Source organism: Telmatherina bonti, assembly GCF_933228915.1.
Source record: "Telmatherina bonti genome assembly, chromosome: 15".
Lineage (NCBI taxonomy): Eukaryota > Metazoa > Chordata > Actinopteri > Atheriniformes > Telmatherinidae > Telmatherina > Telmatherina bonti.
The window spans coordinates 24,187,547-24,215,004 of NC_136613.1; the positions used below are offsets into that span (position 1 = coordinate 24,187,547).

The 27,458-nt window shown below is 37.6% G+C and overlaps 1 protein-coding gene across 1 annotated transcript; it reads right to left on the reverse strand.

Annotated features, from left to right (window-relative positions):
* Positions 1 to 6,525: 6,525 nt before the first annotated feature.
* Positions 6,526 to 22,339, reverse strand: ccdc138 (coiled-coil domain containing 138; the record flags this gene model as incomplete). The annotated part of the gene is made up of 14 exons (XM_079254728.1): positions 22,263 to 22,339; positions 22,078 to 22,178; positions 21,628 to 21,785; positions 21,288 to 21,425; positions 20,593 to 20,712; positions 16,850 to 16,927; positions 16,487 to 16,600; positions 15,781 to 15,933; positions 15,515 to 15,631; positions 13,823 to 14,021; positions 12,585 to 12,725; positions 10,119 to 10,292; positions 7,050 to 7,188; positions 6,526 to 6,652 (listed from the first exon to the last, which is right to left on the reverse strand). The coding sequence occupies exons 3-14, from the start codon at positions 21,652 to 21,654 to the stop codon at positions 6,526 to 6,528; spliced, it is 1,527 nt and encodes a 508-aa protein (XP_079110854.1). The 5' UTR covers positions 21,655 to 21,785; positions 22,078 to 22,178; positions 22,263 to 22,339.
* Between the last annotated feature and the right edge of the window lie 5,119 nt (positions 22,340 to 27,458).

A 27,458-nucleotide genomic window follows, 5' to 3' on the forward strand; every position in this document is an offset into this window, starting at 1 on the left:
CATCAAAATCACACAAAAATGATCAATGAAAATCAAATGTATCAACCCATGGAGGTCTGGATTTGGAGTTATACTCAAAATAAAGTGGAAAAACACACTACAGGCTGATCCAACTTTGATGTAATGTCCTTTAAACAAGTCAAAATGAAGCTCAGTAGTGTGTGTGTGGCCTCCACGTGCTCCTGATGAGGCAGTGGGTGTTCCGCTGAGGGATCTCCTCCTAGACCTGGACTAAAGCATCCGCCAACTCCTGGACAGTCTGTGGTGAAACTTGGCGTTGGTGGATGGAGCGAGACATGATGTCCCAGATGTGCTCAATTGGATTCAGGTCTGGGGGACGGGCGGGACAGTCCATAACATCAATGCCTTCATGTTGCAGGAACTGCTGACACACTCCAGCCACATGAGGTCTAGCATTGTCTTGCATTAGGAGGAACCCAGGACCAACCGCACCAGCATATGGTCCCACAAGGGGTCTGAGGATCTCATCTTGGTACCTAATGGCAGTCAGGCTACCTCTGGCGAGCACATGGAGGGCTGTGCGGCCCTCCAAAGAAAAGCCACCCCACACCATTACTGACTAACTCATGCTGGAGGATGTTGCAGGCAGCAGAACATTCTCCATGGCTTTCCAGACTCTGTCACGTCTGTCACGTGTGCTCAGTGTGAACCTGCTTTCATCTGTGAAGAGCACAGGGCGCCAGTGGTGAATTTGCCAATCTTGGTGTTCTCTGGCAAATGCCAAACGTCCTGCATGGTGTTGGGCTGTAAGCACAACCACCCACCCAGGCCCTCATATCACCCTAATGAAGTCTCTTTCTGACTGTTTGAGCAGACACATGCACATTTGTGGCCTGCTGGAGCTCATTTTGTAGGGCTCTGGCAGTGCTCCTCCTCTCCTTGCACAAAGAAGGAGGTAGCAGTCCTGCTGCTGGGTTGTTGCCCTCCCACAGCCTCCTCCACATCTCCTGATGTACTGGCCTGTCTCCTGGTAGTGCCTCCATGCTCTGGACACTACGCTGACAGACACAGCAAACCTTGCCACAGCTTGCATTGATGTGCCATCCTGGATGAGCTGCACTACCTGAGACACTTGTGTGGGTTGTAGACTCCGTCTCATGCTACTACTAGAGTGAAAGCACCGGCAGCATTCAAAAGTGACAAAAACATCGGCCAAAAAGCACTGGAACTGAGAAGTGGTCTGTGGTCACCACCTGCAGAACCACTCTTTTATTGGGTGTGTTTTGCCTATTGCCTATAATTTCCACCTGTTGTCTATTCCATTTGCACAACAGCATGGGAAATTGATTGTCAATCAGTGTTGCTTCCTAAGTGGACAGTTCGATTTCACAGAAGTGTGGTTGACTTGGAGTTACATTGTGTTGTTTAAGTGTTCCCTTTATTTTTGAGCAGTGTATTTTTGAATAGTTTCTAAAAAAAAGGATTAAAGTCAAACAATTTACAATTCATGAGATTACAGACTGGCATTTTTCCTATCAATAAAATTGAACGAATGAACGAGACATATTGGGAAATAATGATGCACATCAAGCAGAGTACAGAATAAGAAAATTCCCAGATTTTGACCAAGATTGACACTTGAACTGACACAAATCAGCAACACAGAAACAAGAATAAAAACAAACTTAAAAGTTTGGAAACTGATGGAGGGATCCCAGTCTGTCTACCATAGAAAACCCCCTGACAGCTGGTTCCACTCAACTCTATCACACAATTGCCCATTTACAGCCAGGTATTTTACCAGAATCTCCTCTACACGTTTTTTTTTTGCATACTCAAGCAGTGTATTTGTGCATATTGCGGCTGGTGAAAATAATACACATTCGGTGGTCTGCCGCACAGAATTGCTGATTGACTCAACTTTATGGTTTTGCTGAACTGGAACCGCTGTTTCCCTCAGTCAGCCGCCTCCCTTTTACTAAATAACATTTTAATAAGGTTTACCAGCCAGACCAGAGAGGGGCGACTGTTTAGGGTAATTATCCGAATTTTTGGTTGACTGAAATAACCCAAATATAAATCAAGATCAGCATATCACGTAGTGTGGTGCTGGTGATACAGTAGAGTGGATTGGCAGTGATAAGCCCAGTAGGAAACACAAACCAGACATCTGTATGCAGACGGCAGGCTGGACACAACTTAAAACATAAAAGTAGTTAAATAAATTGGCCAATATCATTTCCTGAAATGGACACAGGATAGTTACAAATTAAGAAAAGAAAAAGGAAAGAAAGAAAAGAAGAAGAAAAAAGAAGTTACAAATAAAGACAAGTTTGTCATGGAGACCTGAAATGTTCTAACTTACTCCACTAGCAGTGTAAGAAAGATAAAAAAAAAAAAAATTTGGGGGACAAATAAAGGACCCACTTTACAAGGTATTTTTTAAGTTAATAAGTGATTAAATATGCATTATTAAAATTGAGTAATTACAATAATTACTACAATGGTTTTCCAGGGTCCTGAGTCTTTAGACCCATCAATAAATGACCCCTGCTCTGCTGTTAAAATAAAAAAAACTAAAACATTGGTCATATGAAATACTGGGTCCCTCATAGATGCCCTTCTCCCATGTCTTAGTTTTTCTACGAGTAGACCTTCTGTCCTATGCTGGCAAAATCAGCTTTAACTCTGGCAAGGTTCCAGGGATTCAAGACATCATTGTACAGGTACTAAAAAAAGTTTTCCTCAACCCTGTGGTTCTTTCAAATTTCAGGCCAATTTCAAAACTGTAAATACCTCAAAAACATTGTAGACAAAACACAAATTTGTTTTTATCCTATTAAGTACATTTTAAAAAGAAATGACCCCTACATGTCACTAAAACCGCTTTGTAGAGATTTAATTTCAAGTATTTAGCTAGAAAGTGTTTTTTGTGCTTTCAGATTTGACTGCCACTTTTTGATACTGTCAACCACAGTATTTCTGTTTTTTTGGCTGAAACGCCGGGTGGGCATTAAATTTTCAATTCTGGACTCAGATATGTTTATGTGTTAGCATAGCTGCTACTGTGCCTCTCTCCTGTGGTGTGCTACAACTCTTGGCTTGTTTCCATTTTCTCTAATCTCCTTCCATTGGGCTCTGTTACAAGGAAACATGGAATGTTTTGCGGTTATGCCAATGACTGGCAGATTTATGTGTTCCCACAAATTAAATAACACAAACACTATCAAATTTGTATCAGTATGCTATATTGACATCAACTGGTGGTTGTCCCCAAAAATCTAATGTTTTAAAGTGAAGAAAAAGTGAAGTTTGGAACAAGTCTGTTTGGTCCAACCAGCACCAATGCTAAGACAAAGCTCCAGACCAGTGTCCATTTATGGTGGCAAAGGAAAGCATCATTTTCAGGTCATCTTGAAACTTTTGAATTGGGATTCATTTTATGGGGAACATTGGTCACTGAACATTGTTAAGATATGATGCGAGATACTTGCTCTGGCACAGGCAGTTTCAGAAAAAAGAAATGGTGAAACTCTCACAGGCTGCATGTGTTACCACTCAGCGCATTATTTTCAAAACGCTGCTTTGCCAAAGGAGCAGATGTGTTGCTGGAGGCTCATACTGACGAGTGGCTTCACACTTGTCACTTTCTGCTTCAAAATGGTCTGCCATTAATATAGTATATTCTAGTTTATTTCACCACTAAAAATCACTTTCAGACACATTTGTGAAGAACCATTGTACCATTTCAGACATATACATCATTAATTCACCAGTAAAAAGTGTGGGGTTCAACATTAGGCCCGAAGCATGTTAGTATGCGGACAGGAGGAACCAAAGGCCATAGATACCAGTACCAGTTTGATTGGAAGACAAGCATTTCTTCACCTGGACTACGGCTGTCCAATCTGGGCCTTAGCTTCGTAGCTGACACATTCTGTTAGAGACGAGGTTAATAGTGATAACATGAAGATCTTGCTGTAACCAACCACTTGAAGTAATACACCATTTATGAACAAGTATACTTTGTGAGGCCAAATGAATAACTTTTAGCTACCACTGCTGATAGTTTGGTGGACTTATCACCATCTGTCAAGAGGAGCAAATTGGTGAATAAATATCGCTTCGACTTATGCACAAAATGTTACCATGTACAACAATTTCCAAAGTTTCTCATGAAGCCGTACATTTAGTTTTGATATCCTCCAGTGGCATTTGGAAGAATCTCCAAAAGTTCCTCCATTTCAGATTTAATCAACTCTGTTCTTTATAGTTGGTGAAGCAGTAAAACTGAATGAGCCAAGAATTGAAAGTAGCTTGAGACAATATCTATCAAATTTACTCAGTGGGATGGACAGCGATTTTTCCTACTCCCATCTTCTCCAGCAATTTAGACTTGCCTTTTAGATATAAAGATCATACCACATATTTACAACAGTGCAATTTTTCCTGAAAGGGCACTAAAACTAAAATGTTTCCCAGGAACTGTATTTATAAATAGAGCTTGAAGCATTGTTCTTCCACATATTTTGGTGCCTGCCACAAAACAGAAGTGGCTATAAACCAAAGTTATGTGGGGTAACAGGATTCTTTATCATTAAATTGGTTAAAATAAGATGCAGCTTATGGGCAGCGTGATCAAAAGGAAAATAAAAAGTCTCTTTAAATTATGCTACAGTAAATAACATAAGTGTACTGTAGTGGTTCTTTTCTAAATTATTGTGCGACACTATAAACTAAAAAACACAGCAAGGTCTCATTTTTTTCCCATGAAACCTTGTTTGCATTTGCAGAGTTTCCAAGAGTTTGCCTTTACTCAAGAAAGGCCTATAAGTCAAATATACAGAACAGGTTTCATTTTTTTTGGCTAAACTTTTTAAGTTTTATGCATTTTTTCCCCACAAGCAGCTAGTTTGAAGATGCCAGAAGATATTCTTTTGTTCTATTACATCCAAAAAAAGTAAAATAAAAAATATGAACATTTAGAGCAAATTTCCAGATGAACCTTTAATACAGTTGGTCCTATATCAAACATACAAGCCTCATTAACAAAATAAAGCTACTCCTCAATACAACATCAATAAATGTTTAATCAGCTAAAAATAAAGCTTTGTCTCTTTGTTCTATAAAACTACAGAAACAATGCATTTACAGCTGTTTAATCGCATTTAATCATTCACATTTGATGAGTTGTACTCTTGCAGTTTATGCATGAATCAGGGGTGTTAAGCAGTCTCAATATCTGAACAGTGAGAAATGGCAGATATCTAGGAAAGGCTAATCCACAACAAAAATTAATACATCACACTTAATTTTAAATATATTTTCTTGAAAGACAAATGTTTTTTTAAATCAACATCTAATACACAGGAAACTTCCTTTTATGGTTTTCTTTTCATTTGAACTAACAAAGTACATCCATTTCAAAAGCAGTAAGGAAACCAAGTGCCAATCTTAAAAACTTGTTTAGAACACAGATAAAAATATCAAATGTTCAAAGTGAGGTATGCTCCCATTCCATACATATAAGCCCATTTAAATCAATGGTAGCAATACATGTAAGAGTTGGGGTAAGGGAAACCAATAAATTTATTGAGGAAGATGCTGCAACAACATATGTTAGCAAAAAATCAGAGTTTAAAAAGTCAGACAAAATAAAAAATAAAAAAAAAGAAGCACCATCTTAGAGAGACAGTGTCAGAAGTAAAGATGTGAAGAGAAATCAGCAAAACAAACAAACAAAAAATAAAAACAAAATACATGTCTGCATGGAGCAATCATAAATCATCCAGAATAGGGATTCTCAATTTGATCCAACAAATGATGAACTGTGTTCACCGTCTGTGAACACAGTTGACTGTGCCATTAACAAATGCAGGTTGAAACTATCATGTAAAGAAAAGGCCACATGTTTACATAATCCAGAAATATGGCAGTTTTTACTCAGCCAAAAGCTATTTAAGATGGACAGAGGCAGAGTGGAAAACCGTTCTGTAGTTACAAAAAATGTAAATAAAGATAATTTTTTAAAACTGTGTTAAGTAAAATCCTCCAAACTAAAGAAGAGGCTTGTTGGGCTTTTTATCAGCACTCAAAAGGCCTCAATCTCTGATAGGGGGGTGCTTTAGTGCACATAACACTGGCTATTTGCATAACTGAAAATACACTATTGATGCTGAAGGATACAGAATTCAGATCAACATTCAGACTTTTATCAGGGACGGTCTTGAATATTTTGGCAAAACGATGCCAAACCACATACTGCATCTTTTACACCAGTATTGCTGTGAAGAAGAGGAGTCTGGGTGGTGCACTGGCCTACATGCACTCATCTAGTAATCCAGTGCAAAACAAATGCTAAAAAAACACACTTGTCAAATAAAAAAAACAACAAAAAATCTTTAGCAACAACAGCTCATGCAAGCAGATTTTTTTTTTTTTTTTTTAGGTAAAACTGCCACCCTTGCATTTTGTTGCGAAGAGTTGTGAATTAGAAGTTACTGTCATCTTCCACAAATAAAAGTAAGTTTTAACATGCACTCAGAGACAAAAGAAACACGAATGTTATTTCAAGTTGTAAAGGATGGCTCTGAGGTTGAGGCAGAGGAACGTGTGTGCTGGGTCAGTTTTATCATGCAGGTCCTGTATCTGGAGGTGGATGGACGAGCGCTCAAACAGATGACGGTTTTGTCTGCATGAGTTGTATAAACAACACAAACACCATCAGTCAGGACATATTTTCAGTAAAACCTTTACAAAACTGTCTCACATACAGAATATGAGCAAGAGGAGAAGAAAGAAACATCTCATGGTCTATACATTAGTGGATGAGAAAACCAGAAGAGAAGTTGGTAACAACTTGAATTAAGATACTTTTTCAGTCTTAATAACAAATACCCAAATCATGATCAGTCTGTGTTCTTTAAATAAGTTATTAAATTGATGTTTTGGGTACTTAAAATAGCATAAGGAGTGCATAAATCTAATTTAAATTATATATTTTCACCCACTATATGAATGCCTTCATGCTAACTGTAGTTTTATTTTTGTTTAAATGCAAAGATCACTGCAGATTTCACTGACACTACCTTATGCTGGAGAGCTTCTGCAGAAGGATAGAGAGCTTCTCAAGCGATGCCAGCTCCAGACAAGGGTTTCTGAGGAGCTGAGAAATTGTCCTGAAAAACTCCTCACAGCTACAAGCCTCTAGAAATGGATTTAAGTAGCCTACAAGCAGAGCAAAGAGAGCAGGATATGATTAAAATAATTACAATAATCAACAACACATTTTTCAGTTACAACCCAAGAGGATATATAAATGACCAGATTTACTCTGCCATACTTTTTAGATTTTCAGAATGAAAACTGTGTGAATGCTAAATGAATGATAAAAAGATTAACGATCAAACCGAGTGAAGCAGAAAGGCAGATGCTGGTCAAAGTGGTTTTGTGACGATGGGATTTAGAAGAAGTTCCCTGCTATCATTTCTAGCTTTGACCTTCCCATCATCAAACCACAAACTCAACCGCATGCACACACACGGAGATGAAACGGAGAGGACATCATCATCAATGCAAACAGATGGTACATGCACATTTTTTAAATCAATAACAGGAAAAGATGACCTTCTGAAGTCCTAAAATAAACTTGGTTACTGGTAAACAAACATTTGTTTCTGCTAAAGTCACATTCCTACCCTTCAAAATCGGACTCTTTTCTGTCTTAAAGCACACACAACTATTGGAACAATGGAGGGACTTTTCTGGCTGGTACTGATATCAAATCACAACAGAAGATCGGCATTTGGAGTTCAGATAAGGAGTAGAACATGGATAGAATCTGACAATATTCTCCTTTCCAGTAACAGATTAAATAACGTGGCCTTTTAAGGTTTAACATTTAAAACAGATTTTCTTTTACATTTTTAAAACTCTAGGAGTCTATCCCAGATGCTGTCAAGCGAGAGGCAGGTCCGATGCTGGACAGGTCACCAGTTCATCTCGAGGCAAAACTGAGACGAACAAGACAAACCACCAATTCCTGCTAGGATGAAGTTTCCCAACCTTGAATTCAACACAATTTCAAAATAAAAAAAATTTTAAAAAATTTTTAAAAAAAGCAACTGTCACGAACAGCAGAAATGTTTGTTCTTCATTTTACATAACGGTACACAAAATACTTTTTGAGCTCTTGTACTGCCTTTGTTTATTCAGGTAAGTACACAAAATGTCTGCTTTGAGCAAAAGAACAGAAAAGGAAGACAGACAGCCTGGCAGTGTCTCTGCTTTTTTTCCTTTCTTACAACTTCCATCAAACTCAACAACAGAGACTTTACTGTAACATCGTCTGTGAGGTTCCCGTACATTTGATCATGTTACATAGCAACAGGAACGATTTAATGTCTGCTCTAACTCTAAAATCACATTTTAGGAGAAGTCATTGTCCTCTAAGTCAATGCTGCATTTAATCTGTGTTCTACATTTTACAAGTCTATGCATATTGAAATAATTTTCCTCACAATCACAGTAAAACAAACACACTGCGTGGAAGTGACAGCTGATAAAATAAGATATTGTGGGACATGAAATAGAAGAAAAAACTAATTAAAAGTTAGGGAAGAGTCCACACAAATCTAAACCAAACAAATATGTCTGAACTGTTACAATCATAACAAATCAAATCCCCACAAACAGGCACATTTTTGATGAAGATGGAGGTCAAACACACTGCATGAAACAGTTTCATAGTTAATGTACCTACTTTCAACCACAAATCAGCCAATGCTATGATGACTTTTTATTTTGTCAACTGCCTTTTTACTGATGTATGTATTATTTAGACATATTGTGGAAACTGGTATGTGACCAAACTTTATACAAGCAGTCAGAGATCCAATGTATGCATTCTTGTGTTCTGTGTACAAGAACACTTCTGTTTTGTTTTATTGGAGAACTTCATGTGTAAACCTCTGTCCCCCGTTACTCAAGCTTTTTCCATCTCCCCTCATTACTGCGGGTAAAACACAGTAATTAGCAAGTCCTGTTTAGCCTCCAGTTCCCGTGAAACACAGTTCAAGCCCTAGTTGCTTCTGGCGTATGGTTCTGCTTTGTATTAGCAAACAGCAGTTAAAATGATACGGTTAATAACCCAGGCAAACTCCCCCTTTCCATGAAAACACACTGCAGCTGTTATCTCAACCTTATCCACCTCCATCAAGTCTTTTGTCTTGCCATAAAACAGCCAGGAGGAGGTAGAGGTCCAAGGTTTTATGACAGCGCCTTCCAAATCTTATTGCCTGACCAGTGCTTGTGATTGATGTTAACAGGCCCACCATTACTTTTCACATGCGGTTATCATGTGGGGATGATATGGAGTGAGACAGCAAGGGGGCTGGTATTAATCAAAGTAAATACTGATAGTTGTGACAGTCTATAAATCTGACTTGCAAAAAATGAACACGACAGCTATGTCAATCAGAAACCAATTTTCCATTCACAGTGAGTTACACAACATGAACTCAATCACAAATGAACTGGGGAAAAAAAACGACTTGTTCTATTGGTGGACATCAATTAAAAGGGGTTACACGTCTGTTACTATAATTGAGGCCTTATTTGTGAAGAATTCTGCAGTGTCTGAGACATCAGTTGCAGTAATCTCTCACCAGCACCACATGCAGCAGCATTACAAGAACCAGTGGGCTTAAACTAAATAAGGTCTTTAAATCATCTAAATCATTTAGGACCAGTTTCAAGTGCAGGTGGACATGTATGCCCTGTCTGTATGATGTTATTTCCCTGCTTTTTTTTTGCTGTTTGAGACATTTCTGGTTTGGGCTTTGTGGGAACTAAATGTGCTGATGAAGTTAAAAGGACACTGTAAACATAAATGAATGTCGATTTTACAAACATCGCAATTCTTGAAAATTCAACCTTAAAACCCATGAGCAGTGTTTGGCTCTCAGGATGAACATCACAGACAAAACTATTATGTCTAATGGAGGTTAAATGGTCAAATAAGCAGTCGCCCTCTTACTCGTCATAGATGGATGCTCTGGATGCAGTGATGGCTCATCATTGGTCAGAGCAGTTGTTGGCATTAGCAGGGGTAAAGCTTGCTGCTACGGCTACAGTATATACAAAACATGTTTACTTACGGGACTGTTCAGTGAGTTGCATTAGGATGTCTATAGGTCGGTGCAGCCCCACGTGACCAGACCTAAGCATGGACAGCAGCATGCACACTCCTCCATACTGGATGAACAGACATCGACTCTCCTCACATTTGAGATCTGCACGCAGTCTGTCAAACGCCTGGACCAATACATCAGCTGCAGACAGGGGAGAACTATACGTTGTCAAAAATATTTCACACCTGGAACCAGATTTCTGGAGGGTGTCTCCTGTTCTGGGTGTTAGTTTTTATCAACTCTGTTATAAACCAATATCAAAGGCAAAGTGACAACCATGACATGAACTTACACCGTATTAAATGTCCAGCGTATGATGAAAGCAGTTTCATGTTGGTCCGAGGTTAGCTTCCTATCAAACGGTAGGTTAGGAAAACCCGACAAAAACCTTTCTAATTACGATTAATTTGACTGTCCATCAATGTCGAGGAGGACAAAAAGGAAACATGGAAAGCAAACTTAGAGAAAATAGTTTGTGTAGACCAGGGGGCACCATCTTGGGTCCTTGAGGGCCAGTGTACTGCAGGTATTAAATGTCTCCCTCAGACAACACAGGTGATTCAAATAAAATGACAATCCAACAGCTTTTTGCCAAGTTTTGCACCAGTCTGACTCATTCATTTAAATCTGGTGTGTTGCTGCAGGGAAACATCCAATAGCTGCAGGAAACCAGTGCTTGAGGGCCAGAGTTGGATATTGCCAGTGTGGACCAATGATATTCCAATCAGATACAAGAGCATTTCATTTCATAAAATGTACCAGATTATGCAGGTTGAACCAAGTCCGAGCACAGAGATTTAAAAGCAGGGTGGAATAAGGCCTGGATGAATGTGTTTACCACGGTGACGTTCATGGTTAAGCTTTGTTTAGAAACCCATCTGTACATATTTCATGGCAACCGTAAAGTTGAAACTGGATCATTCAGCAAAATGACTGACGGCGTCATTTTGTGTGACCACTTAGCCACACAAGATCAAATTTTGGTCCTAAATAGCTGTGCATATTGACACTCTGAAAACCACACCACAAAAGGTCAACATATGACAGACTGAAGCACGAACATGTCAACATAATACAGCATATTTCAGATTTGGTCAGCTCTGTTTAGTAATCCAATGATCAGGAAGTGGAAAAAAGCCACATGTAAGTCTTACGCTGGCTTGTAAAGTTTTATGTCAAATCCAACTTCTACACTTTGTTTTTAGTCCTACGAACTAACCTATTACCGAACCAATTTTCAATTCAAATTTCTTAGGAAGTGCAAATATAGGTTGAAAAAGAATCAATGGTTTGAAACATTTTATTTTCTTGTACAAAGTATTGTGGTTCACTACAACATTCTTTGGTATTCTGCTGAAATATGATCACCACATTAAATCAGTCTCCTTTTCTTTAGCCAATGCCAACTAATACATTCAGCTATGTTTATCTTATGGAGTCATTTACAATGGTTTTTATGAAGTCAATATAATAATGAAAAAGATGTGTGTTTCAGTTTAACAACTTATTTATAACATTTTGGACAGATATGGTCAGCATGTGGTTAGGAGCCTCGGATAAGGGCCGAAAAGCTGTTCCAGCAGGTTGATCATTGAACACCAATCCTTAAGCTCAAACTCAGGATTTGTAAATAATATAAACACCCTCAGAGCAAAGGGTTAATACAACTGGCTGTCTGTACAAGCTGACAATGGCTCTCAGCTGAACATAGTAAATAATGTTTGGATGGAGTTTTTAACCGTCACAGATTTGTTTAAGCCATCTGGAAAAGACATCGTTCTACAAGATGTTCAGGATTTTTGCTGAATCGATTGAGAAAAGATTTATGTGACAAACAAATGAGAATGTTTGAATGAAATAATTTTATTTTTGCTCTCCACGTTTTATTGCTGGGAAGAGTTTGGAAGATTTGGTCATCCCGCAGGCTGCTGCAGTGCTTTATGACCTTTTGTCTATAGCATGTTTAGCCTTTGTGTAATAACAGATTACACTTAAACAGCCCATTATAATACTGCTAGCCATGTGCATGCATGCAACAGGAGCCAAACATTCAGTTGTTTGTGAAGTCGACTTTTGAGACCCTGAATTAAGACTTAATTGATTTGACTGATTGTTAGCAAAGTTCATTTCAAGCAACAATACAATAACTGTCACTTATCAAGTTTCCATTTGAAGAAGGAGGACAATAATCATATTTATATAGATGGTACTGTTGCAATTACTACTAAAATTACTACTTATGTTACATATGTACTTATGTGCTAATGTGACACCTATTAGCCAGAAAATGACTTCTGTTCATAGTAACACTACTGCTACATCATCAAGTAGCTATAAATGCTGCCTACACTATTGTACTTGACCATAAATACCTGCTGTGCTTTTCAAATACAATTCTTAATGAACTTGTTTAATATGTTCCATCACTGATACCTTGTGTTACGGTGCGAAGGATGATGAGGTTGGCAAGAATATGTGTGTGAGGACAATGGTTCTGGAAAAGGAGCCAACTTCTGAGGGGTCCAGTGGCTTTGGGCAGGTCTGGATCTTTGGACTGGAACATGGTTGACTGGGCTGCAGGCCTTGATAACAGTTTTCCAATACGCCGTAATGTTGCAGTCTCCTTTTCTTTAGCCAATGCCAACTAATACATTCAGCTATGTTTATCTTATGGAGTCATTTACAATGGTTTTTATGAAGTCAATATAATAATGAAAAAGATGTGTGTTTCAGTTTAACAACTTATTTATAACATTTTGGACAGATATGGTCAGCATGTGGTTAGGAGCCTCGGATAAGGGCCGAAAAGCTGTTCCAGCAGGTTGATCATTGAACACCAATCCTTAAGCTCAAACTCAGGATTTGTAAATAATATAAACACCCTCAGAGCAAAGGGTTAATACAACTGGCTGTCTGTACAAGCTGACAATGGCTCTCAGCTGAACATAGTAAATAATGTTTGGATGGAGTTTTTAACCGTCACAGATTTGTTTAAGCCATCTGGAAAAGACATCGTTCTACAAGATGTTCAGGATTTTTGCTGAATCGATTGAGAAAAGATTTATGTGACAAACAAATGAGAATGTTTGAATGAAATAATTTTATTTTTGCTCTCCACGTTTTATTGCTGGGAAGAGTTTGGAAGATTTGGTCATCCCGCAGGCTGCTGCAGTGCTTTATGACCTTTTGTCTATAGCATGTTTAGCCTTTGTGTAATAACAGATTACACTTAAACAGCCCATTATAATACTGCTAGCCATGTGCATGCATGCAACAGGAGCCAAACATTCAGTTGTTTGTGAAGTCGACTTTTGAGACCCTGAATTAAGACTTAATTGATTTGACTGATTGTTAGCAAAGTTCATTTCAAGCAACAATACAATAACTGTCACTTATCAAGTTTCCATTTGAAGAAGGAGGACAATAATCATATTTATATAGATGGTACTGTTGCAATTACTACTAAAATTACTACTTATGTTACATATGTACTTATGTGCTAATGTGACACCTATTAGCCAGAAAATGACTTCTGTTCATAGTAACACTACTGCTACATCATCAAGTAGCTATAAATGCTGCCTACACTATTGTACTTGACCATAAATACCTGCTGTGCTTTTCAAATACAATTCTTAATGAACTTGTTTAATATGTTCCATCACTGATACCTTGTGTTACGGTGCGAAGGATGATGAGGTTGGCAAGAATATGTGTGTGAGGACAATGGTTCTGGAAAAGGAGCCAACTTCTGAGGGGTCCAGTGGCTTTGGGCAGGTCTGGATCTTTGGACTGGAACATGGTTGACTGGGCTGCAGGCCTTGATAACAGTTTTCCAATACGCCGTAATGTTGCAGTGAGAGTTACGTGCTGTGAAAGGTAAAAAGAAAAATACATCTAAATACACTGAGTTGGTTTTGTTATAAAACTGTTAACAATGGAAATGAGACGCCGACACTCATCTTATACTGCAGCATTGGACACAATGCAAAGTCAGGTGATGGGAAGTCAGCATGTCTTCACTAAATCTCTGACAGAGCCAATAACACAGTGTAGTAAACCACAGTTACTATTCAAGAGATATGTATTTTAACTCTGATGGAGTCAGCAGTTTTCAGACTAACTCAATCCCACTTTTAACCCCCCTCCCCATTTCCTTCCCTCCCCTTGACCTTAAATCATCTTCCTAACTCCATTCATGCACTGTGGCCCATTACTGGTTGGATTTCTTCTTGAAAACAGGCACATATTGCAGTAATAAGTGGGCATATGATTCTAGTTCAACATCAAGCATGTCACGTTGCTGATATGACATAAATTGAAAAACAAACATGATGCAGCTAAGCTCCCTGCAGCGGAACGGTTGAAGACGACCAAAGCATGGAAGAAGCAGGCTGTGGCGAGGGCCAGTGGATGAAGGCTGGGCTGTAATTCATGCCAGGAAGTGGGACATTAAGACAACAAGCACAGGACTTGAGGACTGGAGGCTGACATTTGGTCTTCATATAAGTACGTAGACTACAGAGTAAGTCCATAAACAGTAATAGGTTAACAGTATAAAGATGACTCAACCATCACCTCTTCAACCAGTAATTGCTGATGCATGGTGTTTGTTATAAGGCCAGGGTCTCGGGGGGCTTGTGGCCACATTGCAGGAAAATACAGGACACATATTTATCAAAGCTACAAAAACAGGAACAGTCTGTTTAAGACTGAACTTAACAAGACATCCGCACACAAATTCCTCCCCTGCTATGAGAAGGGGTATACAAAATGTATACTTTGATATGTCATTATGAGATGAGGACACCAATTTGTTTCTAATATATAATGAAGCCTATATATATATATATATATATATATATATATATATATATATATATATATATATATATATATATATATGAATGCATTAAGAACTATTTTTCTCTTCATTGCAGAAGTGAGAGCTGAACTTTTCCAGCAAGACCAGATCAGTTGGGTTTTATCTTTTTGCAATAGACTGGAGTTGCCAAGCATTGTGAGGTAGTTATTGTATATTTCAGCATTGCTGCTCAGTCAGATGTGATTTGCCTGCAATGACTACGATACACCCTGTAAAGACTTATAAGACAGAACTTTAGTGTAATGATTTCAAACAGATATGCAGGTTACATCTGGCAGTCATTTCTTTCAAGAAAGGAAATGCTTATAAAACTAGCAGGGACATTTTCTAAACACAAAACAATTTAACTGTTGCTTTTGGTTAAATCTGAGGGAAAAACATGCTCTACTGTCAATATCACACGCCAAATTCTGGCAACTGAAATATACTTGCTCCAACAAGATCAAATTGAACAAAAACGAAAATAACTTGATGTTACCTGAATGCTCTTGTCCAAGTGTCTCAAAGCAGAGTAAATGAGGCGGAGAAGGTTTAGGAGAAGGTTGGCCTCTGATTGAGGAGTGTGATGAAGCTGATCAGCTAATAATGGCAGCACCTAAGAAAACAAAGATAAATATGATTACAACTCCAGAAACTTTGTTTCTTTCTCATCATCTGTTGTGCTTTGGCTTTGAAGTAAACTGAGCTGGAATACAGATGCAAGGAGATCCAAAGGTCAGAGTGAAGCTGGGTCGAACACACCACCTTGACACATCTCTCATTCAGCAGAAACTCTGGGGACGAACACTGGCCAACACCTCTCCCTTCATTTCCTGCTACTAATGGCAGCATCTGTCCATCGAGGACCCATTCCAGCAGAAGTACTAAGAGCCTGATTTGGATGGGACTTGAGTCGCCCTGAAAGAAGCACAGGATAAAAAATAGGCCCAACAATACAACTAAAGTCAGCATCTGTAAGTTGTAGCCATTCTCCCCTTAAAAATATCTTTTCCACTAAGTAATGAAAACAAAAAAAAGACATAAACATGAGTCACAAGTGTGTGTGTGTGCTTTATATAAGTTCAACTGAAAGACATATTCACATATACAACAGACACTGGTGGTTCTTAGGAAAAATGGCCTAAATTTTCCCTCACAGACAGAAACAGCAAAGTGCATTCATCTTCATCAACAACATGATGATAACTTAACAAAATCATAAACTGTGATTTATCCTGCCAGTTGGCAGCATCAGTGTGGTTTGTGGTTAAGCACTGTTGTACTCTTCCAGCCTGGATGTGTAAATCAGTGTGTTAGTGTTTGTCTAACCATTTTAAATGAGCTTTTTTTTTTTAACATAGTAAACATTTTAATGACAAAGTATTGTAGCTGAAGTTTGAGCAAACCCTGCTGATTGGTAGTTTGTTAGACTGGAACAAAAATAAACGTGTACAGAGACTTGATGCTATACCTTGTCACCGGGTTTTCCAGAGGCAGCGGTTTTCTCCTTTAGGCACGGTTTAATACACTCTTTACTGCTTACACTACACTTCTGACAGGCTCTTGTGCAGTGCTCAAGTTTTCTCTAAAGAAATTAATTTTAAAAATGTAAATATATGAGTTACACATTTACCAAACTCAATGTATACTGGATATCTACAAAATGTATAAAGTTAACCATAAATGAATCATATCAAATGGGATGGTATGACAAAGTATTCACATCATCACTGGATGTTAAAAACGACAAATCCTAACTGAACTATCAATAATCCATGCAGAACTGATGTGCATTGTAAAGAACAAAGAAACAAAAGGTAAGATTCGTCTTTACCTGTAGGTTCTCAAACCGTGCTTGCAGCCTCTTGGACTGGCTCTCCAGCTTTGTATTTTGTTCATTGAGCTCATCCAACTGTTGATTGTAAAAACAGTGAATATCAGACATGGAAAACTAAAATCCTCCTATTCATGCAGTAAATCTGTCACTGAGTTCTGCTTTTAAAAGCTGCAACAGATTAATTCAGAGGAAGGTAAACCTCTTAAAGTTCCCCACGGGCACATAAACCAACAAGCACATCCTAATTTATTGCTATACTGACGGTACATATGAAACATTTTGGGACCCTTTAAGGTTTTCCACATTTTAAATGTCAGACTCAACTTAAAATGAATTGAATTCATTTTTTCATGAAAGGATGTATGGCCAGAGATGAGAAAGATCAGAGGCTTCAAGGAGGAAAGGGATTAGACTGACAGAGCCAATAAGCTGAACATTTCAATAGATTTAAGCTCAAAACAACACTCGGCATGCTCTTCAACTGCCTCCAGCAACTCCAACTTTCCATTTCTGGACCCACAGCTTCCCTGCGACACCTCCATGACATCAAAATGCACCTCAGTCATGAACTCATCAAAATCTGCACACATCAGGAAACACTCAGTCTTCCTATGCCGCTTCCTCCAGCATGCCTGTTTCCAGAAGTCCATTGAAGAAGCAAGCTGAAGAGACCGAATCAGAACAAAGATGCAAGTCCAGATTGCGTGAGTCCCAGGGTCCTGAAAAACTGTACAGACCAGCTATGTGAGATTCAACAATCTCACCTCTTTAACTTCAGCTTGAGTCAAAAGAAAGTTCTTGTGATGTAAAAGCTACTTTGCCTTTTTCTGCTATCTTACAAAATATAACCGCTATGCTTCGTGACTGCAGGCCAGTTTCCCCAACATGCGACATCATGAAAGTCCAGGACAGACTGTTACTGGCTCACCTCATTAACCAGATGGCCCAGTACAGTTTGTTTATTGAGATTGGGATTGAGATGGCGTCATCTTGCTTCAGTAAATTTATTCTCATCTGGAAAATCTCGTACCCTTGTCAGGATCCTGGTCTTTCATTTCGCTACTGTTTTTAATAAATATACCAGTACGGGCTGCATGCCAATGTTTGATATTTTTAGCTTGGCACATTTCTTTGATGAAGTTATTCTTTTTGACAAAATAATTCAAGCTCGGCCAAGTTGGATGTGGAGCATCATTGCACAGACGTTTTCAGGTCTCTCCAGAGACGCTTTACTGGGTTCAGTCCAGAGGTCTGACTGGTTAACTACAGGTCTTTTACAGGGTTTTCCTCAGACACATGCCTTTAGACATTAGCTTGTTGAGATGTTACCTTTGACCTGAATTGAGATCCTGGTCATTCTTGAAAAGGTTTTCACTTATCAATGCTTTAATATGTTTCAGCATTTATCTTCCCTCTATTATGTATTTATCTATTTTTTTTTATAATAATTATATATTAATAAAACTTGCAGCTTCTTTTGCACAAAACAGAAGAAATATGCACACAAAAATTGACACTGCCATCATCCTGTTATGTTAGTATTTAAAATTGTGTTAAAGGGCAATGTAAGTCTATCTGAATAGCACAATTTAACAACAGGATGATTAAAAAAACAATATTTTTTATTTTATCTGATATTTTTTCTATTTTATTGGCAACTTGGAATTCTAATTTTGTAGTGGTTTGCATTTCATCAGAGCAATATGTCTTCCACACAGGCATAAAGTATTCTTAATTTAGAAAGGAGGACAAAAAACTTGTCAATTACAAGTAATGACCTCCCTACAGAGTCAATACTTTGTGGAAGATCCAACATCTTCTTTTACAGCAATAAGAGATTAAATTTTCATTAGTTATGTCCATTTAAACTTGGGAGATCTAGTCAATAACATTTCTGCTCCAACCCCGAGGTGAAGCAGCTCCCGCTCCTTAAAGTTGACCGAGCTCCACTGGTGTACAATAATATGCAAGTCATGCAGCACACTTTTGATGGCTGAACTTTGACAAGGCAGTCTCAAGACATTTCAGTATTTCTCTTCAAATTACTTCAGGGCTGCTTGAGGAGTACACTGATGGTTACTGCCCAACTGGAAGAAGAACATTTGTCCCAGTGTAAATTCCCTAAAAGACTAAAACAACCATACATCTTACCCTAAAGTCTGAACAATTTCCTAGTCTGGGGTAATCAGTTAATGATATTACCTCACTTTAAGGATGGTGTTTGTAGGGTGCTACCAGAGGATTTGGAAAAAAAAAAAGGAAAGAATCTGACCTCTCTTCCAATAAAGCCCAATTTTACTGAGTATATGACAGCTCAGTCCACAGTGATGCTGTGGACCTGAACTCCAATTCCTTCTATTTATAGTAGATATAAAATGTATGCGCATCCTTTTGAAAATGTAAGGTTTTTGTAATGTTTTGAATTGAAAGCATAATAAATCATTAAAAAAAACTTTCGTGCCCAATGCTATAAAACACATGACGTGTACAATTAAACTGAAGGTTAGGAGTGTATCAGCATGGCACATCTTGAACTGACAACATTTATTCACTTATCCTTGCAAACAGACTCTGAATGTACCAGATTGCCAGGGCATTTCTTGTCCTGTTCAGGTCACTGGATAGATTTTCTATTAAATTAAGGTCTATGACAATGGCAAATCTTTCCTTTTCTTCTGGTAAGGCCATTCTTTTGTTGATAGTGTATGCTTGGGGCTACTGCCATGGCAAAAGATAAAAATCCTCTTAAGCTTCAGCTTTCTAGCAGATATTTTCTAGCAGAAAGTTACTTGCATTTGGTACTGTTTTAAATGATTTCCACCATGACAAAAGTCCCAGTGCCAGCTGAAGTAAAGCTATCTGAAAGCATGATACCACCACCACCATGCTTTATCATACATATGGTGATCTTTTGGTGAGGCAAAGTATTTTTGTTTTTCTGGCCCCAATATATATAGATATATATATATAGATATATATATCTATATATATATCTATATATCTATATATATATATATCTATATATATATCTATATATCTATATATATATATATATATATATATCTATATATCTATATATATATATATATATCTATCTATCTATCTATCTATCTATCTATCTATCTATATATATATATATATATATATATATATATATATATATATATATATATATATATATATATATATATATAGATATATATATATATATTTATATGTGTGTGTGTGTGTGTGTGTGTGTGTGTGTGTGTGTGTGTATTTTAACTTTTGCTGTAGATCAGCTAAATGGGAAAAAGCAACCTACAAAGATGGATACTGCCACACGGAATACATGGAACTCAATACAGAGATCTCACATAGATTTTCGAACTACACAGCACTTTAAAAAAAAAAAAAAAGAAAGCATGGAAAGAGGCTCTAATGGAATATAGTTTTTGTTTAATCCATTATAGATGGTTTGGAAACTTTAAATATGGCATTTCCTTGCCTGCTTCAAATACACAACTATGGAGTTGTACTGCCCTCTTGTGGACAAAGATAGTAACTGCTTTGATACGACACCCACGAAGAAATGAAAAATTGGTATTCCTCTTTGACTTGAAAAGGAAATTCAGCTGATGTGCAACACGTATGAGTTACCATACCTATTTTGAACTGATGTGTCAAGACTAATTATCATTTCATGAGTACAAAACAGCCTTGCAAGTTTAGACCCAAAGCACACACACTCTTCCTCTAACCTGTTTCCTCATGTTGTCATTTTGTTCCTTAATGGTGGCAAAACTGGATTTAAGCCTCTTGTTCTCTCTGTTCTTCTCTTGGATGAAATCTTGCAGCCTGCTCAGTTCTTTCTGGTGTTTCTGGTAAAATTCACATAAAATAAAAATAGACAGAAAACAATGTTTGTGAATTAATAAATCACTGTACTAAATAAAGTTTGTATTTATATTCTGTCAAAAATCTGCGATGAAAGAATTATTACAAATGAGCTTGTAATAATGTTTTGGTTTGGTTTCTGTAATCATTTAACTATTTTATTGAAAATTTCTGAGGAATGAAGAATAAAACCATTGTTAAAAAGAGCTTTGCCCCCCCCCCCCTTTTCACTGTCACATTGTGCATGCTCGGCATGGTGGGCTGGATCAAAGTCAAGATCCAATGCAGTCAATGGGTTTTCCTTAACTAGTTTATTTATTGTGAATGAGCTCAAACTGATACATCTGTAAAATGCCCTTAGATGACATTGTTGTTAAGTGATGCCATACAAATAAAGCTAAATTTAATTTAATTAAAAAGGTGAAAAGAGACTACCTGACAATGTGGCTGGATTCTCGTGAGATTTTATCAAGCCGCTGGTAGAATCTGAGTTGTTAAAGCTAGTCTGTGGTAAAAATAAAAAACTTGTTTGACCCTGATTAGCTGATTTGTATCTGACCTCCTCTGCAGCCAGAATGTGAGTGTGGATAGTCCCTTCCTGTCCAGCTAGTCTCTTGAAGGTCTCTTCTTGTTGTTTCAGCCTCCTTTCTCGCTTGTGCAACTCCCTCTCCCACTGCTGCTGGCTCTGCCTCTCTGCCTGTACACAGAGAAACATGTTTTAAGAGATTATCTTCCCTATCATCATTCCAAAGTTACTGAACACATTTAATAAAAGTGGAAGACAAGGCAAACCCCAAACCTGACACCTTTTTTTTTGGTACCTTTGTCTTAATCCACCTAGAATCTTTTGCAAATTGCAAGAACTACAACATACAGCTTTCACATTTTACATCTCTTACTTTTAGCTGCTTGTAGATGGTAATCATTTCTTGGTAAATCTTTACTAGTTCCAATGAAGATGAGCCATGGGAATCGCGGAATTGGCTAGCCGACTGTAACTCTTTGTCAACTTCCTGAAAGCCACAACTGCCATCCAGATAGGAAGGTAAAGTCACATCTGGACAAAAAGAAGCACAGAAAATACCCAAGATAGTTAATGATCAAATGTTTCTCTAACAGGTGTTAATGGGTCAAAACATTTCAGCAATAAACAGTGAGCAAGTACATTTCTAAGAAATTAATATCTTAGGACTTAATGGTGAGAAGTAAAGATTACAAAAAGGATGTAGCAACCATTAAAAGATTTCAGCAGCTATTCCTTTGACTATACTTAAAAGTGGTCCAGTCTTCTCTCCAAAAAAGCAAAAACACAGCTGAATGGTTTACTCATCCTACACACAAATACATACCAGTTTCTGTCAACAGCACCCGAGAGTTCTGAGCTGAGACTTCTGGAGAGTCCAAACTTGGGTCATCATCACTGCCACAAAGACTGGGATCACTACTAAACCTATTAAAGACAGCAATGTGTCTGACCAAGATATAGAACACATAGCAAACATGGAAACTGCACACAACTTTACTGGTCACTTACTGGTCAGGCTGGTTTGTAACTGCTTTAAACAGTTCATGTAAAGCCTCACTGTAGCATTTAAAGTCTTTGTTCTGCTGTCTGGGATTGTGGGCTAAAGCCAGCCTTTGTACAACTTAGAAACAACAACAACAAAAAGACCATTAAGATATGTTTCCTCAATAATTTAATTAATTAAGTCTCATTTAAAGCGTGTTGCTGTATTCACAGCGTGTTGCTGTGAATCCGTTTTATTTGATCATGCAGTATAAAAACATACAGAAACACACAACGCACAACAAATGAAATGAGGGTTGTGGTTTATTTTTCACGAAATTTAGTACACTTTACCATCAGTGGCCCCAGAAGGCAGCACCTACAAAAAGAGTAAAGAAAATCCTGTTTTAAAACAACCTATTGAACTTACTGACAACTTTTACTCAACATGTCACAATTATGTTCAGTTATTGATCAAATCACTTCTTTCTTTTTGCAGCAACTCGTACTTATTCCAGATAACAGACTAAAACTGGTCTTCTGTTCATTTTAACAGAGCAGCTACATAAACAGGCTAGGTTAGCATAACATTAGCATACTATCACTGTTGGGCCACAGACAGAAAAAAAATATTGTACATTTATAAGCAAGGGTTTGCTTTATTTTATTTAGTTAAAATGTTTATGGCACTGCAGCAGACACAATGAACTGGCTGAAGTTGATTTAAGTCGTTGAACTCAAACCTGGCTCCTTTTCTCAAAGTACTTCTGCTTAGGTTTTTCCACCTTTTCTGTTGCTACATCAATATTCCCCAGTTGCTGGTTCATCACCGTCACAGATGTAAAAACCGACTAATTTGTGCTTCTATTCCTTGTACTTTCACTTTACAACACCGTTCAGCAGCTACACACAAATAAACCAAAGTTCCGGTCCAAACTTTCAAAAGGGAATCTCATTTCCGGAGGAGCTCATCAGCTGTAGTAGACTGAAGGAAACGACGTAGACGAGATACATTAAAAATAAATAAATAAATTAGTTGCATTTCCTATAATACTTTTAATGAAAGATGTGACATGTAACCAACAAATATGAACATTTGTCATTTATTTAGTGAAGAAACAAAATACAATCAAATCTTCGCGGATTGATGATCATGTGAGGAGTTAGCTTCCTGTCTGCAGCGCCCATTAGCGGTGAAGAACCGCATCTTCCAGCCGATAACGCTCCTCACATGTCTGATGTGACGAGAAAGCGGAAGTCTAAGTAATCACAATTTACTGTCATACTTTTTAAATTGGGTAAATTTGATTTGAATTTAAGTTTTAAGCATTTTTATTTATCTCTGTATAGTGTGTTGCCTCCATAGACCATTAACCATAGGCCTCTCACTCTGTACTGCACTTCCATCAATAAGCCACGGGGTGGCAGTGTTTCATCAAATACCGATGGGGGTCTAGGTTAAAACTGCATGTACCGGTAGTTTGGTTTGTAAAATAATGACACAAAAACCAAAACAAAACAAAAACAATTAACCAAAATTTTCACCTATCCAAACAAGTTAGATCAATTGACAATTACCATTTAGCAAATCAATTGCTTGATCTGAAAAAAGAAAGGATCTGTAAAGTTTTGTTGTGTATAAAAAAAGGACTGTTTTTTTCTGCTTCAGAAAGCTGTCACGTTTTAATATTGACAAAACAATGCTCTCTCTTTTACAGATCTTTTATTGAATCAATTTTTTCATTTTCCCTGGTAGCCTGGTTTGGTAATTTGGCTCTGAAAGACAGAAATAAAGTCAGTTAGATTATTTAACAGTCCAGAAGGCTGATTGGTGAGGCAAGTCTTGAGGCCCTGTACACCAGGCAGGAACAGCGTATAGCCTCTAATATTGTGAGGTTTGACTCCCATCCTTTATATGTGGAGTTTCACCTCCTACCATCAGGACACAGGTTCCAGGTGCCAGGCTGTAGGACAAAACATTAAAAGAACAGGTTTGTTTAATCTTCAGCAGTCCTCCTTAATAATTTTTAGGATTTTAAATTGGTTTTATCTATTAATAAAACTATTTGTTGATTTTTGACTTTGCGAGCCATTGTGAATGTCAGGATGTCTGTTTATGTGTCTATTTTGTTACTGTCTTCTTTGATACCAAACCTGAAATTGCTGTACAACAAATCTACCTACGGGTACAAAACAAAGTCAACTCAACTGAACTGAAGTGGTAAACTATTACTACTTCAGTTTTAACTAGTAGATGGCACTACTAGCTGTAACATATTGGTTTTGTCGGTGATTTATTTTTGATCCAATTTTACTATACTGTAATTATTAAAGGTTAAAGGTATAAAATGCTCCATAAAATACGTGAAAAACTGAAAAAAATTAATCACAAGTTATTAAAATTCTCACAACTTTAATTGTTTTTTCTCAGGTAACAATTGTAAGCAGAAAGAACAGCTTAAAGTACAAATAAAAAAAACACTGGAGAAAAAAGAGAACTAGATTATAAAGAAGCATAAAAAAAAGTCTAAAGAAATTACAAATATATATACATAGAGCACAATTTATGAGGCATGAGGTACAAAAAAAGAAGCAACATAGTTTGAGCAAAGCACCTTACATAGTCTGAAGCTCCACGGGGCTAAAATAAACATATTAGCGTAAGCCTTTTGAGAATATATCCACAGATTAACCTTGTGGCATTCGGAGTTTCTCTCTGACCCACAACTTAATATTTATCCATTAGGGCTCACAAGCAGTGCCAAGTTAACTCTATACTTGGTTAGCCTACAACTGGCATTTGAGATTAATGCCTCCTTTCTCAGTTCTGCTAATTAGCAGCCACTGCCATTAATACATATTGTCAAGATTCAATCATTTTGTCCCTGCAGGCTTTTACTTGACATTTAGAGAAATTAGCCAGTAAATATAACAACACAGATCTTCATTAGGGAACTCTTTGTAGACTCTTTGTCCACTTTGTATGGAAATTATTGCTTTGTTATGGTAATCTTTGTAAAAATTTCTCATTCAGAGCCATTCTGTGCATTAGGGTGAAAGAAAGATACAGTGTTGGACAATTAGCTGTGTGAAGTATTTCGGTCCCTGGATTTAAAGGAAACAAGGTAGAAGCTTGGATTAATAGCCATGAAATCAGTGGAAAACCTCAGTCATCCAGTAACATCCAAATGATCATGAAATGTAAAGGAATCTACTATAATGTGCATTACACTGACACATATTGCGTATAAAATTGCAATTGAAAACAGAAATGTTTTGCACTCTTTTTTTAAAAGAGAAGTTGACATTCTTACCAAGTCTGCTTTTCTCCTCAGTATATTCTGAAAAAAGCAATCTAAGCAAAATAAGCTAATTATGTCTGATTGTCACTAAACAGTGGGGTATTTATGTGAAGTGCAGTCTGCTCTTTATTGTTGCAGCTTATGAGTCCTCAAGGCCCTTGTTTTTAGCATGCAGCTAAAATGATTATTGTGGTACAGATTCATCTGCAAGCTGTCTGTGTATGTGTTTTATGTTTGTTAGTGTGTGTCTGTATAAAACAAACAGCAAAACAAAACTGCCTAATAGATACAGCATTAGCAGTACAAGGGAGGGGGGCTGTAGTTACTGTCTGCGCCTACTATTTTCTGACAAACAACACACACACACACACACACACACACACACACACACACACACACACACACATACACACACACACACACACACACACATACACACACACACACACACACACACACACACACACACACACACACGCATGTTGTTGCCCATGGGATACAACTAGACAATAGTAATCAGCTCCAATCATTGAATTAACAACATATTGCGGTGTTGTGTTGCACAACCAATTATCTCCTGTCTCATAATACAAAGCCACTCACATACACATTCAAGAGCTCTCTCACTCAATTAAAGTGGTGATGGCAGTGCTCTGCTGTGAAAATGATTGCTTTTCAATTGGCATGACTCTCTGAGTCCACAGAGCAGTATTATGTATGCTAATGCAAGCTGTAAAGATGGATTTGCAGTTCAGGGGGTGGACCCAGAGCAATTACAATGCCTCTGATATAGCGTCCCTGGACATGCAGAGCAGTTTTACGAGTTCCTTTATAATAAAAAAAAAAAAATATTTTCAAGCCAAGAAAAGAATGAAGCCAAACCTGAGAGTTTGAATCATGCATGTGGACAACAATATTGAGATGAATTAAGAATAAGCTTTGGTTTATTGATTAAATAATAATCTACAATTAAACAGATCTTTAAGGAGAAAGAAAGACAGGAAACTGGGCAACTCTGTGCAATTCAGTCTTTTCTGGGTTGGCTTCCAAATCTGGACTTGACTGATGATCTTCAAAAGGAAGCTCATAATGGGAGATCATTATGACACTTCTTATGGCAGACATAGCAGTTCTCATGCCAGTCCATCCATCCATCCGGTAAACTTCCCTGGTGTTCTTCCAAATGTCACAGAATGAGGGGCAGCATACACATTGGACGAATCACAAGTTTCAGGGTTCATTAAGAGTGCTTTTGAGAAATGCTGATGTTGCAGGAAATAAACATGGGGAGAACATGCAAACTCCATATACAAAGATTCCAGCTGAGATATGAATCAGGACCTTTTTAGCCGTGATTCTACTGTGCTAACCACCACACCACCATGCTGAAACTGCCACAGCAACCCTTTACAAATGAGAAAAGATAAATGAAGGTTCAAAAGGTTTATCAACAGAATCAAGATTTTAAAAAAAAAGGAAAGAAAAAACCCAAAAAACAATCTTAACAACATTTAGAACAAAAATGAAAGAAGTTAAAGATTTCTGAATGTTTTAATGCATTAAATGACAGACCGATAAATCAATACATTTCTCATACTTCGGTCCACCTTTAAAGATTTACATCATTCAAACTCACAACGTGCATTGCCACCAGAGCCCTGAAGGATTTATCCTCATAATAACTCCTACTGCTTAAGAGCCTGTAATAGCCATGTCGGGTTATATTTATTAGATTAATTTCTTCTGATTTAATTGATACATGAATATTTTAATGTTTACCTCCTATCCACTCTAAAAGGCTCTTGGTGCTCTGGGAACCTGGGAGAACTGGAAGTAAAGTAAATGCACTTTAGGGAAAGCCCTTTGAAATCCACTTTTTTTGGTAATGGAAATGTATGAAAATGTTTAAATTATTCAGTAG